The 16,967-nt window shown below is 37.8% G+C and overlaps 1 protein-coding gene across 2 annotated transcripts in view; it reads right to left on the bottom strand.

Moving 5' to 3' along the window:
- GALNT18 (polypeptide N-acetylgalactosaminyltransferase 18) overlaps window positions 1-16,967 on the bottom strand; it is a 210,502-nt gene that overhangs the window by 84,483 nt on the left and 109,052 nt on the right. For both annotated transcript variants that reach the window (XM_052693155.1, XM_052693154.1), the window contains one exon: window positions 10,340-10,506. In XM_052693155.1, the coding sequence (XP_052549115.1) occupies window positions 10,340-10,506 (167 nt within the window). The remainder of the gene's footprint in view (window positions 1-10,339; window positions 10,507-16,967) is intronic.

Genomic DNA, 16,967 nt, shown 5'->3' with positions numbered 1-16,967 from the left:
TCTACTGCTTTTTCTGGTGAAAAAGCTCTCCTCAAATTCCTTGTCTAATATTGAACTTGTGCTATAGAGTTTCCAAAGATTCGTTTGTAATTGAATGAAAAATTCCAGTGTCCAGCAGCTCTCCAGCTTCCCTCATCTGGAAGATAGTGTTCACACTATCTTGACAATTGAAGGTCTCAGCAAGAATCTATTTTAGGCACAAAGCACTCCAGAAATAGATATTCTGCATCTTTAGACATTGTACTGCAGGACATGGTTTAATGGGAAATACTGATGATCGATGGATGGCAGGACTGGGTTATCTTGGATCTCTTCCAACCTTGGTGATTCTATGATTCTATCTTCTTTCACTTCTGTCTTTGTATACAATACTCAGCATAGAGAATCATATTAATGTTATTTCTGCAATATGTTTTGTATATACATCAGGGTTACTCTCAGGACAAAACACTGTTGTGAGAAATTGAGACATTCAAGATGAAGCTGGACAGGGGTTCCTAGCAACCAGAACTAACATTAGGAATCCTTTTTCATCGTAGGGGAGTTGGACTAGATGATCTTGAAGGGACCCTTCCAACTCAAATGATTCTATGAAAGAAGTCACACAACTTTTGCAACAGCATTTCTTAAGTTTTTCTATTTTTATGTGTAGAAAATGAGTAAACAGAAGACAGTATCCTTTGAAAACTATGAGATGAGAGAACACATACATACACAAATTGCTACACTATAGTTTCACTTCCATTTCCAAAACTGATTGTCAAAGGCACAAAAAAGTTTCAAGAGTGCAAATATCACTAAAAAGGAAGCTTGGACAACTTATATAAGATGCAGGCTACAGGGCAGTGTTTTAAGCTTGCTCATAGAATAATTTTAAAGCTATAAGGGAGACACAGGCATATATTTGGCATGAGGATATAAGTAAATTTTTCAGTACTGATTGAAATGTTATTTAATAAATCTACATCCCCCCACGAATACGTTACACTTGCTGGTGGTAATAAAAAATAGAAAGCATGTTCATGTACTGGCAAAGGAATTATCAACTTCTTTATTTTCTGGTAAATGAGCTGTCAACTTTTTATTTAAAAAGACTTCTTTGTCTTTCCAGTTTGTGTGTATGACACGTTGACTGAGTATTGAGATTAGAGAATTATCAGGAGGAATAATTGTTTCATAACAAGTAAAACTGATAGATCTGAGGTTAGCCATAGGACTACCTTTAAGATTCATAAATCATTAGCATAATTTGATTAGATATATGGTATTTTTACAGCTTCATAAAGCATTAAAGCTGTTTGAAGCTCAGTTTAAAAAAAAAAAAATTCAAATTATTTCTACTATATGTAAATCTGTTACTATTTGTTCAGCTTGAACAGACTGGCTCAGAACATCAGACATGATTAGACAGGCACTGGGCCAAAAGACTGCGTCATTTAGCAGCAAAAGAACAATGAAGTAGCTGACAGTAAGTTATCTGGAATGAACCGATAGCAGTTTGCAGTTACATCAAGATTTTCTGACAAATGGAAGCAGCAGTACAAAATGCAAATTCTAAGGCACATAGGGAGACATCTAGACACCGTATAAGAAAAAAAAAGTCAAAAGAAAATAATCTGTGATCAAGTCAGTCATCATTTTGACATTAACAGATATCGGCATTTCCCCCTTACGTTCTACAGGGCTATTTGTCGCTACACTGGATGCATCCACATGCCTGCAATTTAAATTCAATGAGACCTGTTTGGTAATATTAACTATGGAAACTGTCAAAGCATTCATAAAGGCTACAAAATCTCTTAAAGATGAAAGAATTCTTGAGAAAGGAAAAGATGAGAGAAAAATAAAAACATTTTCAATCGCACAATTTTTGAGATCTCTAATGATTCATTTTAATGCTAAAAATCACAGTCACTGTACTGAGAAGAGGAACAAGGCAGCATTTACTCTAGTGTTCTCACAGTCAGTCACTGCACAGAACATCACCTGCTACGCGCATGGGTTGATTTCCTCAGTGCTATTAGCAGAGCTTACATACTAGCTTGTTCTTGCTAAATTTGACTTCAGTCTCAAACGCTGTGCACCATGTGTGGTTTCTGAATCAAAACTGGCATAGGTGATATTTCTTTTGAATTGGCTCAATTTGTTCTTCCAAAAGATTTTGGGGTGCCATTATGCACCTATTTATCATTACACAGAAACTTCATCAGCTGATAGCATGTGTGACTGCTCACACTAAGGGTTGCGTATTGAAAGGATGGCAGAACAGACCCAGGGTCTGGGGAACAAGGAAACAGTCACTGTGCATTGTTTACTCTGACCTATATAAGCACACAGCATACATGGAAAAGATATGTAACATAAACCGGTAAATGGAGATTCAAGCTAAAACAAAATCACAGTTAAAGAAAGGCCAGCAGAGCTTTGTTTCATTTGCAATGAAAAAAAAATAAAGATATAAGAAAGTTGTTAAATTTGCAGCTGAATTCACCCACAGATTTTCTTCTCTAACTCAATATGCCAGTATTTCTGTCGTATATTAGTTTAGATACTGCACTTAACTATATGCCATTAGGATTAAATAGGGTATACAGATACTGCTGAGATGACACATAAATTACTTCCTCCCACACTGAAATCAGATACATTGTTATTCCAATGTTAAAACTACCTTTCATGGCAATGGGCTTGTCTTATTAGGAAAAAAAAAAAAAAAATTATTATCCATAAGAACGTTTGGAGTTGCATAAAACAACTTTATTTTTCTATTCTGCTGCCTACACTAAACTGCAAGGATGGAAAATGCTGCTTTTAGAATGCAAGGATGGAAAATGCAGGATGCTCTGTGATCTTGGACTTCCTATACCTGAACATGACATACAGAAAAAGGTATTTATTGTACTGCAAGACTGCAAGTGTATTAGGATTGAATTAGTTAAATTGCCTTGGGGATGGAATAAAAGATAAGATGACCACATATTAACTTCCAACAATTGCTGTCTTGGGAAAATTCAGCTCATTGTATTATTTGAATCAAAACCTCAGATGACAGGAGACTGCAATAAAAGCTTTGTTGCCACTGCTGACTTCTGATGTGGACAGAGGTTACGCTATCAGTTTGCAAACACATTTAGAGTTTGCTTTTCCAATCACATAAGCAGACAGAACTATATTATTAGAATAGCTGTTCTTTTGAAATGCTTCTTCCAATAGACATGAGAGTTCCCTGGGATGCACAAGAAGAAGCACACTTAGTTGCAGTAGTTATGCAGGTCCACCTCACCCCCAGAGCAATGGAGCTTTCCAAATCTTCCAGAAAATGACTGTTAAGGACCCTCCACATTAGCAACAAAGAATGCAATAGTTGCCATTACGAAACAAAGAAAATTGCATTCTGGTTACCAAATATCTTTCACATAATTATAATTACAGTGCTAGAAATTGGTTTTACCTCCAGCAAGGGATGCCATCATTCTCTTCCTAAGTGTGACTGAGTGAAAATCAACATTTGAGTCCAATACAGCACAGAGTTCAGAGATAAGAGATTTAGAAACGCTGATCCAAAAGGATACTACATAAACATTTTTAAATGAGAGCCACATAAAATGGAAGAACACCTCCAAAATGGAGTTGGAGAAAAAAAAATAAATCAGGAAAATGGGAGCACAGTAAAGCACACTATGGAGAAAGGAGCAGAATGCTGCAAGAAGAGTGAAAGTAGGGGTGGATGCATGGATGAATCAGAAGTTTAATTTCTGAGGCTAACAGCATAGGGGAGCTGAATGATAAGAAAAATAGAGAAGTAAAATGTACTCTGTGAAGGAGAGGGGCAAAATATTGGGGTGGAGAAGACAGGAAGTAAATAAGAAGGGAAGACACACTGGAATTTGAGAACACTGAAGAACACAAGCTCATATAAGGAATGATGAGATGTATGGAATGGATGTGAGGAAGTGAACATCTAAAAGGAGAACTCTGCCAGGGTGGAATGAAAAAAGCTGGACTGAGACCAAAGCTATATATTGCCACTAGATGAGAAACAGAAAGAAGGAACATGGGAGGAGAAAAAGGCATGAAGAGTGACAAGTTAAAGCAAAAGAGGAGCAAGAATAGTTGAGAAGATAGCCTCCTTTATTGGTAGTATACTTCTCTTTTCTGCTCTGTTGCTTACTTCCTTTTGATATCACTTCTCCATCACCTCTGTCCTTTGAAGAAGCAATTGAATACAATATCACAATGACCAACAAGAAAGAGGAGTAAACACTCTGAAGCCACTCCAGAACATAATCTCCAGGACTTGCTATCTTTATAATAATCTGAAAATCCACTGACATTAGAGGTTTCTAATTTTTGCCGTGAGTTTTGAGCTGCATAATTAGTCATCACTGGGGCATGAACAAACAGAGATTTCACCAACTCACATCTCAAAATCAGAACAAGATTGCTCATTCTGCTAACTTCTGCTGGCTACAGAAACAGACAACCAGAGGACTATGTTTTGCTTGTAGTTTTCTTCCTGCACCTAGAGCAGACGGCACACAAACCAGACACATCTCAGCCCAGTCCTAGTATCAGCAAAGGACACATAGCAGTAAACATGCACTCGAAGAATTGTCAAAATTGATTTATTCAAATCTTAGTGCTAAAGGTTATTACTATTAAAACACATAAAGCAAAATCTAATCTCAAATGTTAAAATGGGCCCAACTTCCTGGTCCTTCTAGTATCTGATTCCTTCCTAGCATTAAACAGACATCCTTCATGAAAACATGACTGAAGACTTGCTAATAACAAAGATTTTAGAACTAAGTCCTCTAACTTGTAAGGCAAACGAATCATTACAACTACATCAAAGTCTACACAATGCATAATCCACAGCCTCAAAACGAATGCATGTCTGAATAAAGTTTGGCTTTATCCTTGTTTTTAAGTCACTTATTAGCCCTTTAATTTTCTTAGCATTGAGATAAGAGAATAACAACAAGCCAGACAGAAGAACTGAACTGAAACACCAGGAGACTGCTATTAACATAACTTTAAAATTATTTTTAAAATGAACACTCCTATCTAGCTGTTAGACCTGCAAGTAAGCCGTCTTCAGAGAAGGCCGTAGTAGGGAACCTAGCAAACATTTCAACAGTACTTCGGAGATTTATTTATCACTGCTCTTGTAAAGAAAATAAACCAGGCAACCTCATATTCCCAAATATCTATTTAATGTTAACAAAGAAGAAACATGATTCTAACGAAAATCTTGATTCCGGATGCTTTTTGAAAAGCTTTTTGTTCAGTGTTTGGAGGACAATGATACAAAGCTCTCAAAAGTGATACAGTAGCATGTGACCACTTTCTACCTCTTTTCACTCATTACCTTCAGCACTATAAATCAAAAAAATCTTCTGACGCTCAGCAATTTCAATGCAATTCAATACCTGTATTTAAGGAATATTCGGGACAAAGAACAATAATGGTTAAACTGAACGTGTTTGAATATTTCATTCATTAGAAATGATTCAGAGAAAAAGGAAGAAACTTTATGAAATCCAAGATTCTACTACAACATTTATTAACTTTAATATGGAAAAAAAAATTTTGGAGAGAATGATAATTATTGCTATAATACAAAATTTTATTATGCATATTCTGGACACACTAATGCTTACTGCCTCCCCACAAAGCTGAAGACATCATAACTCACTACATAACTTCTACATAGATTTCAAATCAGCTTAAAATATCTTCAGGATCTGCTTGATAATGCAGAAGGGCTCAATGTCAGCAAAAAAACCTCAAAAGCCAGGGCAGAACTCCACTGGCACAGGTCAGCACCTTGTCCTCACAGGACAGGAGAAGTCAGAGGGTGAATAAAATGCTATTTCAGTCATCTGCAGCTCAAACATGGCTTTTTCTAAGTACATTTCTGAGGTCTAATTAACCATTGGCAGGTTTGGGAAGGGGCACTTAAAGGTGTTTTAAAATCTTTTCTGTGCAAATCCCTCTCCATCAATGTCAAAGAGCCAGCTGGAAATCTCTGCCTCTTCTGAAGGCAAAAAAACAGTAAGTGATTGTATTGTCAAGAGTTATAAACAAATGAGTACATTTGCCACCTCTGAAAGGAGAACAGCATTCCTGAGGAGACTGGGAAAGATTTTGATCTGACAGATAGCACTTAAACTACAGTGAAACAGCTGAAATCAGTTAATCAATTTCACAACAATGTGAGAACTGAATGAGACCCAGAACAGAACTTCCATTTGGTATTTTTCTGTTTTGTTGTTTTTGTTTGTTTGTTTCTGCTTTTAAATAAATCTTTTGTTTTCATTTTACAGCATGCACAAGCAGTCACAGAAATGTATTTTTTTCTTTACCTTTCTATTAAACTGAATTTTAATAATAATGTACTCGGCAGCACATACGAACCATCTGAATGTTATGTGGGAATGTGATACATGATGAAATACATACACTAAGCCATGCAAACTGTTTTTTTAAAATGAAAGATCAAATTTTTGGACCTGTCCAATCTATTTTCTGCATTTAAAGGGCACACATTGGCATTTTCACCATTTGCTAACTTGAAACATTCATGTAAAAAAGAGGATGCTTCATAAAGATAACTGAGGTCTCCTGAAACATAATTGGGAGCTTGAAAAACTGCACTAAGGTTTAGAAGAAGTCATAGATAGTTTGGTTGACACACCCTGAAGTGCATGAAGAACTAGGGCTCATATCGTTTGAGATAAATGTACAGGCTTTGGCCGCATACTTGAATATATGGCTTCTGAAATCAGCCTTCCAGAATTTTAACAAGCAATCAGTTCTTCTGCTGTTCTTTTCTGAAACACTCAAGATTTATTGAAATTGGGAAATAATTCAGGTGCTTGTTATTAAATTTAAAATTTGGACTGAAAAGGGGAACTTAAGCTGCTTTTCCAGCATATAATGCCCTCTCAAAAGCAAGAAATCTTAGTGCCCTCTTCTAATGTCAACAACAGTACTTGTTTTTGTTTTAAACCTTTCTGCTATGCGAATCCAACCAAATAGTGCAAGAGGCTCAAAATAAAACATGATCATTTGCACTCTGCCTGATCTTTGTCCTCACTTTCTTCTTTCTAGTCACGTCCCATACTGTGATATTTCTTGTCTGTGAGATCCATGGCCACAGCCTCACTGAAAAAAATCTTACATTAAGGTATAAAAGTTGCCATCCTTGGCAAAAGCATCAGAGCAAACACAGTGCTTATAATGAGGCTTCCCACAGATCTCCGAGAATTCTGGAGCCAGATGCAGGCACAAAGCAAGCTTCGCCTGCTCAGGCCACTTCACAGAGAAACTGAGTAACAGACTTATCTTTCAAGCACTAACAGCCACAAGCTGAAGAGCTATATATATGAACAAATACTTAAAACGACACTAAACAAAGAATTAGTTTCAGAGATGCTAAAAAGGAGGAAAAAAGCAGAAATAAAGAATATTGTAAAAGTGAATAGTAAAATAAATACCTCAACATTTAAATTAGTAACAGAAAAGACCCTACTCATATTTATAATCACTCCTCCTACCAAACATCTATCTCAAAACGCTATTACCAAGCCTTCAGCAAAAATTCTAGGATAAAGAGAATCTAGGTAGGAATCTATTCAGTAGGAATTTTACCACTTTGGTGAAGATACAGCTGAGGAAGGTTTGGAGAAGTGTCTTAATTTCAACTGGGGTGGAACTGTTTTCTTCAGAGATGCTACGTTTTGGTTCTTGGAGAAAAACAGAGTTGAAAACACACTGATGTTTATACATGCTACTAAGTAGTGCTGTACAGAGCTGAGGCCATTTTCAGCTAAGGGCCCAAGGGGATGGGAGGGAACAGAATCAGGACAGCTGACTTAAACTGTCCAAAGGGATATTCCATACCATATGACATCAAGCAAAAGGAGTTTTGCAGGAGGCAGGAGTTCTCTGCTGCTGCTTGAGGGGCTAGCTGGGTTTTGGTCAGGGGATGGTGAGCAATTGTTTCTGCTCCACTTGTTATAGACATTCACAGTAATTCATATAGACATTCTTAGACCATAGTTTTATCTCACCCCATGAGTTCCACTTTGTTGGGTTTTTTTTTTTGTTTCCCCCCCCCCCCCAAGTTCTCACCCTCACCCCACTAAAAGGGAGGATTGAGAGAAGGACCATGTGATGTTGAGCCACCTGCCAAGGTAAACCACAGCAAGGATCAGTAGCAAATCCTGAAATATTTTTCTAGGCAACTAAGTACCATTCTGCACAGTGTGATTTTTTTTAAAGAATGACATACACAACCAAGACAAGGCAGCCAAACCAACAATTATTTTCCTCTCAATTACTGTCTTTCTGTTTGGGGTCAGGAATGTAAGGAAATGAGGTGCTGGAGGAGAAGAAAGGTAGTTCTGAATAAAAAGCACAGTGAATCATAAAAATACCATATCATATAGTATGAATGCTGGTACAAACACAAGATGTGGCTGAACAGGTCTTCCTGGAAGTTTAAGTGGCCCCTGGGGTTTCTTATGTATTTCAGGTAATAAATACTATAGAAAATAATTTTGAGAAACTTTTAGAGCAGAGTGCAAGAATCATATTTGTTAGGCCACTAAAATGTCTGATGTTTCTGACATGGCTCTGCAAAGTGCCTGTTGGAATAAATGTCCATCAATTCTAGAAAAAGAAATTCAAACTCTAGAAACCTCTTTTTTCAGCCAAATAATTTTTCTTCATCCGTGATCATCTTATGAACAGTTTGTACGTAAGAGGCCTCAGGCACTGCAGCACCAATACTCAATCAAATTCACCGAGATCCCAGCATTATAATAGCTAGAGCTCTTCAAAAGATTGCAGGAAGTTTTTACAAACACATGCCAGAGCCCAAGACCATGGGCTATGTATCAATATTGTATTGCTAAAGTTCTTCCCAAGTGGAAAGTCAAGGGCAGCAGTAGCGCATCAACAAAACCATATGTGAAATGCATTGTTGAAACAAAACAAAAATCTGCTCTCAGCTCAGAAATTTCTGAATTATGCATAAGTGCATGCACACTTGGCAGTTTTGTAAGTGTGGTTTTGTTTTACTTTGCTCAAAGTTTACTGCTTGAAGCAATTTTTCTTTTAATTTTTTATCACATTGCTACACCATAAATTGTGCCATAAACAAAGAATAACAACTTATAAATCCTGCATGCCAATTTACCTTCACTGTTTCATGAGCAGGTGTTTCCACAACAGCTTGGGCAGCCTTCAGTAAACCTAAACATAGCAATACTCACAGGGCCTAGAATTACATTTGATAAAACCCAAATCAAATTATCGGGTTTCATGTATACTTAAAGAGTCAGAGTTTTGTATTTTCCTTTGCTGATAGCCACCAGAAAAAGAAATGATGATAAAAAAATGATGATAAAAATGATAATGATGATGGGAAGGAGAACTTATTTAATTGTTTACAATTAAGTTTCTCTGCTATACAAATCCAACATAGATGTATGACCAGCAACAAGTCACAGGATCTAGCTTCAGGAATGACATAACAGCTGTAAGGGTGGTAAGGATAGGGGAACCCTTTGTTCAGTGCTGTATTTCAACCGGACAAACTCAGATTTTCTTTGTATTTTAGTAGATCAGAATTACCCCCCCCACAGCAAAGTCAAATCATAAAAATCAATCTAACTATGTTTATTAACATTTCAATGGTAAAGTTACCTGAAAATAGGATTTGTAAATAATGCCCTGCATGGGCTCACTAAAAAAAACAAACAAACAAAAAAAAAAACTAGGCAAGTCTGGGCAATTAGGAGTAAGCAGTCCAGTCTTTCAGAACATGGACAACAAAATCTTAATATGGTAGAAAAGCAGCAAGATAAATGTTGCCAATGAAAACCTATGAACAGACAAAACAGAGAAGAGAATAAGAGAAAGAGAAAAGGTATTAGCAGTCTAAAGGAGATGTCTAAGAAATACAAGAACATGAAACCATGCAACTGAAACAGGAAGAGAAGAGAAAGCATAGAATCTTCAAAGCATACTAAAGTACTAAGAACCATAAAGCATCTTAGGTCTTTGATCTGTCATTATACTCAAAATTCTGCTTACAAAACGCCTTAAACATAAAGAAACAGTATTCTATATCTGTACATTCTCTTTTTAAACATAGCTAGTTGTGTATATTTGAAGACAAAGCCCAGTTGTGATATGAGGAAAGGAGAAAACACGCTGAAAAGCTCTGAAATGCTAGCGGCATGAATAGGAACCAGACTTCAAGGATTCTTCTTTATGATCCAACTTCTATGAAAGCAAACAACAAAGGACAACCAAAATCTCTTACCATTATTACTGTTATCATCAACTAAAATAATCTCTTTGAGCAGGTGAGCTGGAGTCCGGTCAATAGCGGAATGAATAGAGCGCAGAATCACTGAGAGAGCTTCATTAACAAATATGAATACAATGCTGACCTCAGGAAGTCTGTCAGGAAACGTAAGGTTTCTGCACCTGAAGAAAAAGGTAAAAACAAAACATAACAATAGTGATGTAAACTTTGGAAGTCACAACATTAACATGAATTGCTTCAGAGAAATCTATCCCCTGGTCAAGCAAACGTCTTTTCTAGACAGTGATCACAAGATCCCTGTGCCTGCTCAGAGCACTGATAGGCAAGAAGGAGATTAATTAGTCCCCGCAAAAAAAGCCACCTTTGAAAACAATTTCCTGAAACTGTCTGCAAAGCCAAGGCATAGAATGAGCTCTCTTTTCCACTCAAGGTCCAAAACACTGAAAAATTAGCTTGCAAACCAAAGGCAAACTCTTGTTTATATGCAGTTCCCAGCTGCAGCTGTTCACATTGCCTTTCTGAACAGAACAGACAAGAATAAATAGTTTGCCCTTTAATTTGAAAAGCATATTCTTGATAGCCAAGTTAATTACTTTTGCTGTTATATCTACCAGTCAAGAAATGGAAGTTCTTCTTCAGCTCAAGAAAAACACAGTAAAAGACCCAGCTCCAAACAACACCTTTGATAAAAAAGCTCAGACAGACTGTATAGACAGAAAAAAAAAAAAAGTACAAGGATAGAAAACTTATCTGCAAGCTCTGCCAGAAAGTTTCAGCGGAAGGATGACTGCTCTCTTACTCTTTTCCTGCATTTCTATTTACTTATTCTTTCAATAAATACATACTTCGGCCAAATAATTTTTAAGTCACACTTGAACACGACTCCTTACCTCAATTTCATGTTCAGTTAGAAGACAGAGTCACATTTTTTATTTATTTGTTTTTTAAATATCTGTAGAGTTAACGAATAGAGGCAAATAGCATGTGGGCATTCTTCATCACTCTCCAGACTAACAAAAACAAAGTTCATTCAAGATAATTAATTTATAGGTATGTTTTTAAAGCTTTTAGAAAGAGTTAGTGCCCAGGACATATGACATGCAATACTATGGATGTACACACAATATTCAAACTTCTGCTGGCCAATCAATTTTCTCTATTCTAATTTGAATTTGATGGAAATCCCAGTAAAGAAGTCCTTACATGTCTTAGGTACTTTTCTCTTTGTCTCTGTATGAAAGAATTGCTTCTTGTGCTGGTACCAGGCACCACCAAGATCTCCCCAAGCCTTCTCTAGACTAAATAGTATCATCTTAACATGTACACATGAAGTTTCACCTTTTGATATATGAGGTTCCAAATCTTCTCAAGAACAGATGGTTTTCCACATCTGTCTCCTGTACCCTAAAGTGAGTATTTCAACCTCTGAAATAATTCATTAGAAGAAGGTCAGCTTCTAAGGCAAACAAACTCTTAAAGCAGTGCTTAAAACCTGCCTAGATGACTGAGCAGCGAAAACAGGCACAAATCAACTCAGGTTCAGCACCATCATAACTAAGAAGAATCTTTGGCAACTGTGAATTTTATGTGTCACAACAGGTAAACAAGATTTTTCACAGAGAGAGTGGTGACACACTGGAACAAGTTGCCCAAGGAGGTTGTGGATGCCCCATCCCTGGAGGCATTCAAGGCCAGGTTGGATGTGGCTCTGGGCAGCCTGGTCTGGTGGTTGGTGACCCTGCACATAGCAGGGGGGTTGAAACTAGATGATCATTGTGGTCCTTTTCAATCCAGGCCATTCTATGATTCCATGATTTCCAAGGTGTATATTTCAGGTTCATAGTTGCACAAAGGTCCCTGTAATTACAATCCCATCACAATTTTTAGATGCTAAATCTCATAAATTCCAGGAGATACTAAGTCCTATTACAGATCTAAATCACAGAATCACAGAATCACAGAATCACAGAATCACAGAATCACAGAATCACAGAATCACAGAATCACAGAATCACAGAATCACAGAATCACAGAATCACAGAATCACAGAATCACAGAATCACAGAATCACAGAATCACAGAATCACAGAATCACAGAATCACAGAATCACAGAATCACAGAATCACAGAATCACCTGGGTTGGAAGGGACCTCAAGGATCATGTAGTTCCAACCCCCCTGCCTAGCAGGGCCACCAAACGTACACATTCAGATCAGGTTGCCCAGGACCCCGTCCAACCTGGCCTTGAACACGTCCAAGGACGGGGCATCCACAACCTCCCTGGGCAGCCCGTTCCAGGGCCTAACCACTCTCCTTGTAAAGAACTTCCCCCTAACATCCAACCCAAATCTTCCCTCCTTCAACTTGGATCCATTTCCCCTAGTCCTGCTGTTGTCAGCCCTTTTGAAGAGTTTACTCCCCTCCTGGGTGTAGGTTCCCTTCAGGTATTGATAGGCTGCAATGAGGTCACCCCGCAGCCTTCTCTTCTCCAGGCTGAACAAGCCCAACTCCCTCAGCCTGTCCTCATAGGGGAGGTGCTCCAGCCCCCTGATCATCTTAGTCGCCCTCCTCTGGACCCTTTCCAAAATCTCTATGTCTTTCTTGTACTGAGGGCTCCACACCTGGACACAGTACTCCAGATGGGGCCTCACAAGAGCCGAGTAGAGAGGGACAATCACCTCCCTCTCCCTGCTGACCACCCCTCTCCTGATGGAGCCCAGGATCCCATTTGCCTTTCGAGCTGCCAAATCACCAAAGAGCAGATCTGCTCATACATCGGTATGTGCATGCTATTCTGCATGAACAGAAGAAATTGCACTGTAATCTGGATAATGTTACTTTGCACGTGTCATCTCTCACACGTAAGTCAGATGCGCAAATCTGCATGGACATAATGAGACAAACAAAATAATGACTAGCAAAATTGTAGTCTCCTTTACAAGTTCATAAAACTTGCAGATTTCTCCCTGACGTAACAACTGAAATTTCATCCAAATTTTGAAAATTAGGATTCAAAAGGAAAGCAGTATGAACTACTCAGATGTCTTAAGCATCTAGAAATAATTTTCAGTATTGGCCTATAGGGACTCTACAAAACCTGCCATTTCAGTCTTTTAATGCATAGGTACATAAAGGCACAGCAAACAAAGCTATAGTCAATCTTTTATCTATATAGCACAGGCAGTATTGATGTACAAAGAAAATAAAAAGGAAACTCTAGCGAACATGTTAAAATGTTACCAAATAGGCAAAGAGCAATAGTGATTTTGGAAAATATTTTAAATTACAATTAAAGTAGACTGAGAAAAATTCAAAGGATTTACTTCCTCAAAAAGTGAATTTTGTCCTCTGTCAATAAAGCCAAGGCTGAAATATGTCAAATATACTTTTGCAAGAAAGTACAGTGACAAATTATATTTAAAAAACAAACCCTTGTTACAGAATCAACCCCCAAAAAACACTTGCTCTACCATAGATTAATACATAAGCCGGAATGTAACAAAACTTCTTCAAAGTATTTAAATGAAATTACTTGTACTACTTTTCCTACCTGCATTCATTTACATTTTTTCATATTAAATCTTAGTGGACACATCTTTCCATTGTTTGGCACCTTATACAAGACAAGAGCAGATACAAATGTCACTTGACTCCTATTTTGCCTCAGTGTACACCAAAAGATATCTGCCTATGATAAATGAGAACAGAATTAGGCTCCCATCACATCCAATTTTTTAAAATGCTTTACAAATGAATTCTTTTTCAATGATGGTACACTCCTAAATTGAATTCATGGTGGTTTTTTTGTTTTGTTTTGTTCTTTTTGTTTTCTTTCTCCTCCCCTCCCCCCCCCCTCCCATCAGGCACATCGATCATCTTTACTTTCAGTGTGTAAAGCTTTAAGAAAATTGCATTTTCCATTGTTACCTTCATGACAGTAAAAATTATCTCCCTTTTTTCTTCTTGCTATTATTTAAACAAATTGGAAATTGGAATTAAACATATCCAACTTAGTTTCTGCACAGAATGCAGAGAATTTGTGCAGTTTCACAAGAGCATCTATCTCTGTGGTGAGTTTCATGAGTAATAAAATTTCTTACTTCGGGAATGAAAAAGAAATAGCTACAGGGAAGGGGCAGATGTGTACGTGTATAAAACATATTCTGAATGGAGAAAAAGGGAGGAAATTATGTGGCTCAAATTCTGGCATCCATTAAGCCCTAAGAGGTGCACAGTTGCATGGCAACCAGCAATGTACACGTTTTACAGCTCTGCCTCTGACTCATTCTGAGGCCTTGGACAAACCCCCAACTTGCCCAGGTCTCAGTCACTCCCTTTTGCAAAGTAAGGCTCACAAAGTACTAAACATGCTTCAGGATGAGGATTAAGTGTATTTAAAATACAAATTCTAAATATGATTTCAAATTACAATAAAGAATATCATTGCACTGTAGCTAAATTTACCTCTCACAACTAACCCTGCTAAATTACACTGGGCTAATCACACTAAAGTAACAGTTGTCATGGTTACCAGAAATTTAGAGAAACTCCTGGTGTTCTATTTCAAGCATAACTCTGGCAGCTGGAGGACAGCATACATTATGAATCTTCTTTCAAATATTTGTCCATGAGAAAATTTTATTCATCTTGAATACATGCATTGTGATATAGCAGTTCAGCTAATCACATTAAAATAATTTTAGCATAACTATGGAATAAGAACAACAAACAAGAATGATTCCTGTGTTAATAAATAAATTAATAATAAAAATAATAATAAAAATAAGTAACAATAATAATAATATCTATTAGACCTCCTACAAATACAAACGTTACGAAAAAAGTACTTTCTGCAATTTTTTAGAACCTTCTACTTAAGTGTCACGAGTATCACAGTCACCAGCAGAACATATTTTCAGTCTAAATCATTAAATTGTGTCATAACTTCTCTTTTTTTTTTTTTTTTTTTTTTTTTTTAAATACAGGATACAATGAAGCGTATTACTAAAAAATTGAGGTTAAGGTCTCATTTTAAGAACTTGAGGCTGACCTGAAGGCAGTGCTGCCATTCAGTGAGACCTGGACAGGCTAGAGAACTAGGTGGTAAGAACCCAGATGAGATTCAACAAAGGAAGTGTAGAGTCCTGCATCTTGGAAGGAATAATTGCATGCACCGGTACAGGTTAGGGGATGGCCTGCTGGGGAGGAGCACTGCAGAAATGGACCTGGGTGTCCCGGAGGACAACAGGTTGGCCATGAGCCAGCAGTGTGCCCTTGTGGCCAAGAGGGCCAATGGCATTCTGGGGTGCACTAAAAAGAGCGTGGCCAGCAGGTCGAGGGAGGTGATCCTCCCCCTTTACTCTGCCCTGGTAAGGCTACATATGGAGTACTGTTCTCCAGTGTCCAGTTCTGGGCTCCCCAGTACAAAAATGACAGGGATCTCTTGGAAAGAGTCCAGTGGAGGGCCACAAAGATGTTGAAGGGCCTGGAGCACCTCCCCTTGAAGGCTAAGTGAACTGGGTCTGTTTAGCCTTGAGAAAAGAAGACTGAGAGGGGACCTGATCCAGGCCTATAAATATCTAAGGTGTGGGGGGCAGAGTGGCGAGGCCAGACTCTTTTCTGCAGTGTGTGGAGACAGGACAAGGGGAAACAGCCAGAAGCAGCAACACAGGAAGTTCTGCACAAATGTGCACAAGAACTTCTTTAGGTGAGGGTGACGGAGTGCTGGAACAGGCTGCCCAATGAGGTTGTGGAGTCTCCTTCTCTGGAGATACTCAAGACCCATTTGGACACCTACTTGTGTAACCTGGTGCAGGGAACCTGCTTTGGCAGGGGGTTGGACTCCATCTCTGGAGGTTCCTTCCAACCCCTATGATTCTGTGAACCTATGTGGCAGGATGCATTAGTTTTGTTTTTGTTTTTGTTTTTTTTTAACTTAAAACCATTACCTTTCACTGAATAAAGCATTTAGAACAGCGAGCTGGGATCCTATGATCTCAAGAAAACCCAGTTTTTATCAACATAAGGAGAACTCTGTACACCTGTTTGGCCAAAAATTGTTAGCCTCTTATAGTACTATGACAGGGGTTATCTTGTGTAAATGTAAATGTATATCAAGCGAAGAAAAGTCATGTCATAACGAGAGCTAAAGTGAACATGAATTACAACACCACATTTTCTTCCAGTTAAAGGAGAAAATGGAAGTGCAGAAACAAGTGTACAGCATTATTAACTTGGGTTATTATAACAACTTGGAGACCGCAGCCGATTTGCTAGTGATATTAAACACTTCTAGAAGAGCCATTTGGGCAGATGCACCAAACACAAACCAGAATTATGGAGGGTGGCCACTGCTATGACTCAGTTTGAAGAAAAGAGTAACCAATGGTAGAAATGAATTAAAGAGTAGAGAATGAACCAGGTATTTTACAACAATGCTGAATAACTTGGTAATTTTAGGACTTCTATCCAAAATAATCTAATCAGAAAAGGACCAGACTTTTGTGCTTTTCATAAAGGAATCCTCTGAAATATCAAGCACCGCATGCAATGTTTAGATTGTCTATTACAATTAGAAACAACAGAACTCTGTGAAACAAACATGGAGTCATACACATCACT

Source organism: Tympanuchus pallidicinctus, unplaced genomic scaffold (assembly GCF_026119805.1).
Source record: "Tympanuchus pallidicinctus isolate F22 unplaced genomic scaffold, pur_lepc_1.0 scaffold3, whole genome shotgun sequence".
Lineage (NCBI taxonomy): Eukaryota > Metazoa > Chordata > Aves > Galliformes > Phasianidae > Tympanuchus > Tympanuchus pallidicinctus.
This window is presented reverse-complemented; position numbering and strand designations above follow the sequence as displayed.